The sequence below is a fragment of the Anarrhichthys ocellatus genome, unplaced genomic scaffold, assembly GCF_004355925.1.
Source record: "Anarrhichthys ocellatus isolate YVR2014 unplaced genomic scaffold, GSC_Weel_1.0 scaffold5, whole genome shotgun sequence".
In the NCBI taxonomy this organism is placed as follows: Eukaryota; Metazoa; Chordata; class Actinopteri; order Perciformes; family Anarhichadidae; genus Anarrhichthys; species Anarrhichthys ocellatus.
In genome coordinates this window covers 15,121,474-15,132,343 of record NW_022280035.1, presented here as the reverse complement: position 1 = coordinate 15,132,343, position 10,870 = coordinate 15,121,474, and the positions used below count along the sequence as shown (strand labels likewise).

General features: G+C 42.3%; 1 protein-coding gene across 1 annotated transcript; it reads left to right on the top strand.

Annotated features, from left to right (window-relative positions):
* Nucleotides 1-3,612: 3,612 nt before the first annotated feature.
* actr5 (actin related protein 5) lies at nt 3,613-10,446 on the top strand. The gene is made up of 9 exons (XM_031845301.1): nt 3,613-4,002; nt 6,225-6,463; nt 6,550-6,719; nt 6,918-7,135; nt 7,406-7,570; nt 7,894-7,998; nt 8,218-8,357; nt 8,528-8,660; nt 8,861-10,446. The coding sequence occupies exons 1-9, from the start codon at nt 3,619-3,621 to the stop codon at nt 9,191-9,193; spliced, it is 1,887 nt and encodes a 628-aa protein (XP_031701161.1). The 5' UTR covers nt 3,613-3,618; the 3' UTR covers nt 9,194-10,446.
* Nucleotides 10,447-10,870: the final 424 nt, after the last annotated feature.

Here is a 10,870-nt window from a genome sequence, read left to right as displayed (position 1 = left end):
GTGTGTGTGTGTGTGTGTGTGTGTGAAGGGTGTGGAGGAGAGTCATGGAGGTTGCAGGGGTTTTGTCCGCAGTGTGGCTCTGGTATTTCAGAAGTGCTCTGAGTTAGGATTGTTACATAAACTGGCCTCTCTTCCTCCATCCGTCATTCCCTCTCTCTCTCTCTCTCTCTCTCTCTCTCTCTCTCTCTATCTCTCTCTATCACACATACACCCACACCCACACACACACGCTTCTATTGTTTAAGGAGGTAACACAATGGTTGGTAACACAATGTGGCCCACTGATGAAAGTATTGTAATATTTACATATATGCAGTATTTGCGAAATTGGTGTCTGTGGCAATATTTCCGGAAAAAAAATGCTGCATTACAGTTTCTCAGTATTATATACACACAAAAATGGGACTATGCACATAACTCAGACACAGCTCAGGACTCCAAACATGCTCAAGTTTAAGCACAAATCCATTGTTTTCACTATAATAGAAATTCTAATTCAGTCAGGATGGAAATCTTAAGGATTGCCAATTTAATTATTGTGATTCCAATCAGTGGAATTTAAATTTAAATTAATAATCCTATTGTGGCATCATAATGACACAACTGTCTTCTGATTGCAGAATGTACGGGGGGGAAAAAAATGCTGTGTTGTCATGACAACGAATGTAAAATGATTCCAGAATGCTCTGATTTATAATCACACACATAATCATCACTGACATATGTTTAAAAAACAGTCACAGAGGAGTCACAGTCTTTTCCCGTCTCCACAAAACAGCATTTGAGGGGGAGGCGAAAACCCTCAGTAGAGTTAAGTGAGCTTGTATTTGAGGGGTTGCTGTTCTAATCCCCGGAGTCGATGACTGTTCCATCGCTGCCAATATACTCTGGAGCAATGGGGAAAACACACTATAGTATAGTTAAAAAAGAGCAAGTTACATCTTGTAATCAACATTTTAATTTCTACTCACTTTTCTTATTTTATCAGTAAATCACATCACTTTCAGTGGAAACCACCCAAAAATAAAATATTGTTGAATATGTTAAATAAGAAAGACATGTGAATAATTAAAACTAAGACTACTAAATTACCTTATTAAATAATTGTATTATTCATGAACACTAAACATGATTGTTCCCAACATGTAAATTCCCTCTCCTTCCCCTCCCTGTCAGTGGGAAGTAACAGTCTGTTCATTCCTCCACAAAATGGAGGCTGCTTGGCATCAGGCGTGGCAGTCCCAGAGTGCTTGTAGCCTATTAGTTCCCCTGCGCCTCATCACCGCTGCCTGGATGACAAGCACAACAAGCAGAGAGCTGCGAGCATCGTGCACAGACAGCGACACAATGTCACGTCTTGCCTCCTGGGAAGAATGGACGTCTGTGTGTGTGTGTGTGTGTGTGTGTGTGTGTTGGGGAGGAGAGGAAATAGATGTGTGTGTATTTGTATTTTAGTTTGTGACCGTATGTGCATGCTTGTGTGGGTGGGGATGTGTGGATAGTGTGGATGTGTGTGTCTTACCAGTGTAACCGTGTGTGTGTGTGTGTTCGAGAGGGTGAGCTGACCCAGATCTGCTTATTAGCATCAGGAGGAGGGGGACGGCAGTCACTTAGAGCTTTGTGCCTGAGCAGTGAACTGTGCTCGTGCTTCATTGACACACCATCAAGCATCATACAGTCCCCCCCCCCCCACACACACACACACAGACACACTTTCCTTCCTTCATCCTCTTCATCCTTTGCTCCAAAATATCTGTGCTATCCAGGAAATAAATCCACCCAGAAAACACAGTTTCTGCAATATTATAGACAGTTTATAAATTTTAAAAAAATGTATTCATCTGAACAGCAGAAATCAAATGTTTTGTGTGGGACAGTTTGTCATAATTCCAAACTACATTTCAATATATCAGTAGATTCAAACCAGAGAAGCATTTGTATATCGCTGGATGATTACATCAAATGGAAATACTGTGTCTTAAGCATTACTTTAGACAATAAATTACTCTTTGGGATTTTTATTAGAATCTAAAAGTTTTGGGGGCAGAACGCTGCTTGTGTCAAGATCGATTTGTAGATGAATCGTGCTGCATTGAAGGGGTTTAACTAACAGTCAGCCTGGATGTTTGTATATGAATTCCTTTAGATATTGTATTTCAGTTTGCTTTCAAGATCCGCACTGGCCAGAATATATTAATAGATATTCTAGTTTTAAAAACAAGGTAATTGGTAATTTGATTCACCGAAATGGTGCACACGAAGGATTACAACTGCCATGATGTAAAAAATGAAAATATTTTGTAAGAAGAAAAGATTAAATGGTGCTTAGACTGAATGTTGTGACCTGAAGCAGACTGGGATGTACAGTAGCTTAAATGTGCAGGTGTCCCACATCACCAGCTGAGGCTTCACTCGGTCAGCTTAGAGTAACAGGATGGCAGACAGAAAGAAATCAGGGATCTCAGAGCCTGAGGGAAAATGTCTGTTCACATGGTTTAGATGTAGCTTCAAAACGGACTCATCCATTTCTAGCATATTTATTCACTTGACCCCTGATTTTAAGTGATGAGTGATTAGAAAAAAATGGCAGCAAGACTTGAAACGGCTCGTTTAGTTTGCAAACAGATTGGAAATGGAAATCTGTAGAGAAACGTTAGGCTATTTTTATTATTATGGCTGCATCATTCCTTTGTATGGAAACTTTGGGTTCTCCACTAAAATGTAAAATGTGCTGCACAGCATGAGTTCTCTTCTGGTCAAACAACTATTTAGTGAGATTAGGTAAAGTCAAATTTTCTACACAGGAGTTTTAAATTTAAACAATATTTTGACAATTTCTGATGTTTCTATACAGTCGGACTATAATAATAAACAGGCCCTTTCTCTACCCAATAATCCACCAGGATAAATCAGTGTCTCTCATTTCAAAGGGAGTTTGCTTACATAGAGTGTAGCACGACCTCTGGTGGCAAAAGGTAGACATATTCAAAATGAACCTTTATTGTAATAACAGCAGTTAAAAGAGGAGATGTCATGCGTCATATCATTGGGGTACAACCACACATGTGCAGTAAAATCTTGTCTGCACTTGCCGGAAGGCTCATTAGACTGCACTGGATCATACATGAGGATGAAAATGCTTTTGTATATCGGCTGCCATCCATTAGAACGTACCGCAGGAGTCTACCCATTACTTCTGTCAGGCACAGCGCACCTGAGTGGACACCATTCCATAATGTCTAGCGCCGTCTGCTGTTACCCTCCAACGTCGCAGCTCCGGTTACATATAGATACGAAATACGTGAATGTTCCATACCTTAGTTGAAAAGCAGATAAACGGGGAGTGTTTCATTGAAAAAAATAAAAAAATAGTTTGCCACTTTTGTATTTTTGAAACAGCAAAGCCAACGCGTGTATTCTATTTATATTAAATATATGTAATCCTTTAATCTTTTAAGTGCTACTTGTATTTTTAATTAATTATTTTTTAAATACATACTGCTGTATACAGATTTAATGCATGTAAGTTGGAATAGTTGACTTAAGAACAATCGGGAACTATAAGTCGGCAACACCGAGACTTCACCCGGCTGTATTTTGCAGTGACACACTTCCAAAATGGCTACCAAACAGGAACCGGTCTATCAAATTTTCACATTTCAGGACTGTAAAACCTCTCCTGACCCCATTTTTGAACTCCCCGCCCAGTGCCTGGCCCCTACATCGGCCCCTATAGTGATAGATAACGGCTCCTTCCAGACCCGGGCCGGCTGGGCGGCTCCAGCGGCGGAGTTTGACTCTCCGCGGCTGCTCTTCAAGTCGGTGGCGGCGCGCTGCAGAGGGGCCGCCCGCAGCGAGACCCAGATCGGTAACGATATCCCAAACCTGGAGCCGCTGCGGTGGCTGCTGAAGAGCCAGTTTGACCGAAACGTGGTGGTCAACTTCGAGATCCAGGAGCTCATGTTCGACTATGTGTTCACTCACTTGGGCATCGGCTCAGAGGTTAGTGGTGGACGGTGACTGATGTGTCCGCTGCTGCCAACATTTACATCAGCCATGCCATTAGCCTGCTTTCGTCACGCTAAAAACGTGACATTGGGTTAGATTTGAAATCAGCTATTTTTAGTGATGTCATTTATTTTCATATCAATGCCTTTTAAAAAACGGTAGTTAAAGTTTAATTCGTTTCTACACTTTATCACAGAGAAACGACTAGACGTCCTTTCCACTGAGCTCTCATCTAAAGCAGGGGTTCTTAACCTTTTTGACCTCGGGGCCCAACTTTTCAAGTACAAAGTGTCCCGGGGCCCATTCAAATATTAACACTATTAGTTTAACTAATTGATCTCACTCTTGGTTTGATTTGTATTCAATAACTATATTGTTACCTGTTCAACTCCACCCCTATTTTAGAGCAAAACCGCCCAAAATGACATACCCAAATTAAAATGGCTGTAGCTTCTGAACCACTGTGACTATATGCATCAAAAGTGTCAGAAAACCTGTAGGTCATATAGAAACAGAGCAGTGGGCCTTTGGAGTCAGTAAAAATTGAAGATTTTTGTCCGCATAAAATAAAAAAGTATCTTTCAGTATAAATAACTGCCTGTGGCTGTATCTGTACAGGTAAATGACAGTATAGGGCTGTAACTACACTATCGATGAACAACTGTCTCAAATTTGAAGAAGATTGGACAAAGTGACGATTCTACAGTGTTTCTTCCACGAAGAGATCCAGGCGGAGCTCTAAAAGGATATTTAGAGACCCAAATGGACACATGATAACCAAATGATATTCTGACACACTAAAGGTGTTTCTCCCTTTATATTTTGATATTATATTATTTTCCTTTCATTCCTTTCATGGTCGAAGACGTGGTATGTAAGTAGCAGACTTACTGTGCGTAATGGCTGCGGTTGAGCGCACGATCGAGTATGAGGGTAGCTCAGTTACGCAAGGTTATATGTTGGTTGACAGCTTATAGAAGAGGAAGGTAAGGTTTGTACTCTAAGTACTAGCGTTTTCTGAAGCTACTAGCTCCATGGTAACATCCCCTAGCACATTGTTGGGTCTGTAATGTGTCTTTTTCCGTCAAAATGCTGCAAGATCCGACTTGCAGCGGTTATGGCGACTTTGGACAGTGTGTGTTTGGGCTCCTTTTGTGAAAAATCCATAAGAAATGAAAGAAAATCGATGATTTCTTTGCAAAGATGAGGGTTTTGGGCATGCTGGGATACCAAACACGGCCATGTTTTGTGACGTATTTTGTGCAAGCAAGCCGTAGGAACGGAACGGAAGGGGAGGGAATCGAGGACGCCGGCAAAACCCTTGTCAAATAAATGAGATGATACAATGTGATGATCACAAAGACATTTATTTATCATGTGTATGTAAACCTGCGTACACAACAAGAAGCCCAACAGGCTTTCCCACGAGCGTTGGATGTTTCGTCGCTAGGTGTTGCTTTATTTTTGAAGGCTTCAGTGCTTCGTTTGATAGCATTAGCCCACATTCCACACACTGAAAGTGTTAAGAAAGTCAGGATTGTACTTGCGCACACATTTAGACTTTTGGGGGGGTATGGCACCACTGTCGTCTTCATTTTTTCTACCACTACAGTGTAGTGGTTAAATCATTTAACACTGATTTTTATCATTCATTAAATGATGTGATGGTTAAATCGTGTGATGTAAACATTACACGATTTAACCACTAGAGGGCAGCAGTGTTACATAATTTAATGAATCATGAACATTACACGATTTAACCACTAGAGGGCAGCAATGTTAAATGCGAAGCACTGAAGCCTTCAAAAATAAAGCAACACCTAGCGACGAAACATCCAACCACAGACTGTAGATTATTTTCACTACTCAGACACTGAATGCATATGAACCATTTCCAATTGCAGCAATGTGTTTTTTAATTTTATAATTATTTGCATTCTACTGTATATATATGCTGTCTGTAAATTAATTGGTCAATAATCCAGGTTGTCAATAGACTGTTTTATAATTTGTAGAAATTATCACAAGAACAGATTATTTCTAATGAACAAAGAAAGTTATACACCATGTTTTTTTTGTAGGAAAATTAGGTGTGTTTTAATTACAGTAATGCATGCTGGTAATATTTATCCCTTTATGTTTTATATGCAACATCAAACTAACTCACCATGACATCCAGTTTATCAACCAGCCTTCCTTTCTCCGTGCTTTTCTAGGACAGCGTGGCGAACCCCATTGTGCTGACTGAGGCGCCCTGCAACCCGCTGCACTGTCGGCAGATGATGTCAGAGTTGCTGTTTGAGTGCTACCGCGTCCCGCACGTCTCCTACGGCGTGGACAGTTTGTACAGTTTGTACAACAATAGCACTCAAAGGAACCTCCAGCCGCCACACACCGGCATCGTCCTGTCCTCCGGGTACCACTGTTCTCACATCCTGCCGGTTATCGACGGCAGGTGAGGATTAACAGACGACTGCTTCATGCACACGTTTTGCACAGTCTGTTCTGTAGAGTCTAACTTTGATATGGTTTTGATTCAAGGTTTGATGCGGTGAACTGTAAGCGCGTGAACGTGGCTGGGAGTCAGGCCGCGTCCTACCTGCAGCGCCTCCTCCAGCTGAAATACCCAGGTCACCTCGCCGCCATCACACTCAGCCGCGTAGAGGAGCTGCTGCATGAACACAGTTACACTGCTGTGGATTACCAAGAAGGTACATCATGTCGGTGCAAACTTACATATATGTTGATACACTTAGAGCTTCTCCGGGCAAGTTCTCAAATCTGTTTAAAGTTTTGGATTAGTTGAAGACATTTATCTTAAGTAACATTAATAAACTCCACACCGACATGAATTTTCTCCTAAACCCTATACTTTCCCTCCTTTCCCTCTTTTGTTGCGTTCTCCACAGAGCTGGAAAAGTGGCGCAGCCCAGAGTTTTACGAGCGGGAGGTTCACCGCATGCAGCTCCCCTTCTCGGGTAAGGTGCCGGGCGGCTGTGTGAGTGTGGAGGAGAGGCAGGAGAGACGAGCTCAGCAGCTTCGGCGGCTTCAGGAGATCAACGCTCGTCGCCGGGAGGAGAAGCTGCTACAGGACCAAGAGAGGCTGGACAGACTTCTAGCAGTACAGGCAAGGGGCCTATTGCATCATTTGCTGTTTATTCGAAAGCCTTTTAGGGTTTTTTCGGATGCTATTGATGTGCATAAGGCTTTTTGACCCCTTTGCATCCGATGATAAACTACAAAAAAGGCTAATTGTTTTGCTGAGGAATGATTGTGTTCACTACAACAGTAACATTAAAACATCTGGAATACAAAGTAGCTCGAACTAAATACGGGTGGATTCTAAAACACAGCAGGTGTGTGCTGCACAGTGATCAAAGAGTTTGTTTGTGTGCAGGAACTGCTGGAGGACGGCCTGTTGGATCACTTTCATAAGAGCCTGGTGGAGCTCAACATGGACTCGGCCGAGGAGCTGCAGTCGTACATCAACAAACTGCAGCTGGCTGTGGAGCAGGGCAGACAGAAGCTGCTGCATAGCGACGGAGTGGAGGGAAAGACTGAGGTGGGTGTTACTCCACCAAATCCGAGAGTATTGTAAGGTGACCATATTTAGTATTATTAATTACACCTGTGTTTTACCCTGCGATGACATGTCAAACTGGCTGCTGTGAAAAAGTCCAATAAGGAAGCAAAGCGGACACTGTATTCTGGTCGACTTAGGAACCGCCGAGCTGAGGTCACATTCAAATGTACCAATTATTAATTATCTCTGCATGTCGTCGGCGTGAATGTGCCGTGGGGCGTCACTGGATCCGTCCTTGTTTGCTGCGGTCGATGTGCTGCGGCTGACATGAAGCTTGAGGCTGTTCTGTTGCCCTCTGCCAGGTGTCTGAGCTGGAGCAGCCGATGGACGAGGGAGATGGAGTGGCGCTGATTGATTCTGACTTCCCCGAGGACACGCTGCCAGAGAAACCTGCTAATGTGGTTCAGGTAGTGGCACAGAGACACTGGAGGCTCCCAGACAAGATACTTAGATCCTCATTAATGCTGCGCAGGCAATTACCTGCCGGTTTACCGTGTGGCACAGTTAGAAAAACTTTTTCGGGCTGTATTATGTTTATGTGCCAGGACAGTCAGGAAACTAACAAACTTTTCTAATAAGACGATGCATTTGGTACCACACAAAATTAACTTTTGTCTCATCTCCAGCCCTTGTTCAACATGGCGGAGTACCACCAGCTGTTTGTGGGGACGGAGCGTCTCCGGTGTCCAGAGATCCTGTTCCAGCCCTCGCCAACCGGAGAGGACCAGATGGGACTGATGGAGACGCTGCAGTACGTCCTTGCCAGGTAATGACAAACCATGCGAACATACACATGGATCACGCACATTGTCTTTTTTCCTCACTAATGCCCGTTCAAAACATTCTTTCTCAGAAGATGTAGGTAGTCAATAGTTTTACTATTTACATTGATAGATAGTATTAATGTCTTTCTTATGTCTTCTGTGCCACATACAGGTACACACCAGAGCAGCAGGAGGCGCTGGTGAGCAATGTGTTTCTGACGGGAGGGAACATGCAGTACCCCGGTATGAAGGAGAGAGTGGAGAGAGAACTGCTGGCTATGAGGCCCTTCCAGTCACACTTCAAGGTACAAGGTCCTTTTTATAACCCTATTTAGCATTACACATTCCTACTTCACACGTTTCAGGTGTTGACCAATAAAGATAGATATTGCCTTTATGGTTTTATGTCTTTTTATGTGAAAAACACACATTAACCATGCTTTACTGCCCAAATACGCCAGACGAAATCTTGTAAATGCATTGTAACTGACTGACTCCGTCCCAGGTGAGAATGGCGTGCCGGCCGGCCCTGGACGCCTGGTACGGGGCGAGAGACTGGGCCTTGCAGCATCTACCTAGCGCAGAGGGAGGAGCAGCAGAGGGATGGATCAGCAGACAGGAGTACGAGGAGAAAGGGGGCGAGTACCTGAGCGAGCACTGTGCTTCTAACGTCTTTGTTCCCATGAAGATCGCCAAACCAGTTCCCGCTCGCGCCTCGGAGCCCTCCGTTACCACACTGACATCTACCGGAGCTTCTGCTGCTGTCGCCATGCTCACGTCTGACCTGCCTCCCTGCTGTTCTACTGTTGCTGCTCATGTTACTTTGGTTTCCTCCTAAACTGGGATCTCAGTTACTGTTGAGTCTCTGATGTTCAATGTATTCTGGAGATGATTTTTGAATGAGGGAAAGTGTTTACTTTTTTGATGAACCCACTTTCATTCAGTCTGACTTGTCTTCTACATCGGTTGGTGACTTGTAAGGTTTTACTTTTTAACAAACCCCAGAGAGTAGCTGTGAACTTGATACAATCAATCAAAGGTAAAGAAGACCTTGCTCTTTGATTCTGAGGGACTCGAAAATAAAAGAAAACGGTGGTCCTGCCCACACATGATTGTAACAGCGATTAATCAGTTGTGTCTGCTATCGGGCCTTTCTCTGTGTGAAATGTAAAGAAGCACAGCACCAAACAATCACATCAGCTCAGGGATGTAAGGTGCATTAGCTGTAGCTGTTTTTACAATATTAAGACATATAACTTTTCCTGTTGTCTACCAACAGGGGAAATGGGAATAGACTTCCTGTCCGGTCTCAATCTTCATCCATCTGTTTTTGGACTCCTGTGATTTTTGTATGTTCTGACTGGAACTTTGTTGGAAATACAGCTTTGTTTTGTTTCCATGATGCTTAGAGAAACCACAAGAGACCATTCATATTGAATGGTCTTTAAAGGTCTAGTGGGAATATTTTGGATACTATGTAAATAGCATTTGTTGTTTGTATGTTTTTAAGGAAATATATTTTCACTGATGGAAAGAGCTGTTTGCTTTTATTTGTATTGCAGGTTGAGATAAGTCAGGCAGCTGTCTGATGCCACTGGTTACAGAGGAAAAGTCTAACTATTCCTCAGTCCTGTCGTTTGTCCTTTTACTGCAGCTCACTTTAAAACCAAGTTTTAGTTTAATTCCCTCGGTGTTATCTACAATTTAGGAGAATAGATTTTTTTTTTGTGGGCTCACAGCATTGAACAATTACATGGAAAAAAGTTTTCTATTTATTTTTTTAAGGAAACAGTGTCCACATGACTATGAATATTAGCGATGTAGTCTGAATAATGCACATTGCAGTTTCCCAAAGCATCTCGAAATGCTTGTTTTGTCTGACCAACAGTTCAAACCCTAAAAATATTCACCTTACAGTGATGTAAAACAAACGAGAAACAAATCCTCACCTTTGACATGCTGTTACAAGAGACTGTTTGCTTCTTTTTGTTTGATAAATAACTGAAACGTTAAGCCCATTAAATATCAAAACTGCTAATTGATTTTCAGTTCAGACAAACGTATCCAAACCTTGACCGAACAATCCAAAAATATTTACAATGACTTGAGGTAATTGAGAAAATATATATATTTTTTGTTATGTTTGGGGGAACTGACCCTTTAAATGCAGCATAATATATTATAAGATGTTAACACAAAATCTAGTCGGCATATTGTCAACCTCTACGCCTGAGCATTTCCCAATAGCAGATCTATTATACAACATAAGATTGACCTATAATGTCTAGTAGATCTGTTTCAAGCTTCCTCTGAGAAGCTGATTCATGCCAGTATTGCAGCAAAGTCTGCTGTGTCAGACATCTCCTTATAGGAGAGATGTTCTCACCGTTGGCTTCCATTAATGCTAAAAAATGATGTGGGATTCTGAGTGCCAGTTGAAAAAAATGTGCTTTGTTTCCAGCCTGCTCATCTACAAAACCACAGTTTAATCAGCCTAATGTTGCTATGCTATTAT

Bases quoted from the DNA above. Each gene is read 5' to 3' on its own strand.
- actr5 (XM_031845301.1), top strand. From the start codon at position 3,619: ATGGCTACCAAACAGGAACCGGTCTATCAAATTTTCACATTTCAGGAC. The intron at 7,136-7,405 runs GCAAGGGGCCTA...GTTTGTGTGCAG, and splicing joins ACAGACTTCTAGCAGTACAG to GAACTGCTGGAGGACGGCCT. The intron at 8,358-8,527 runs GTAATGACAAAC...TGCCACATACAG, and splicing joins CTGCAGTACGTCCTTGCCAG to GTACACACCAGAGCAGCAGG.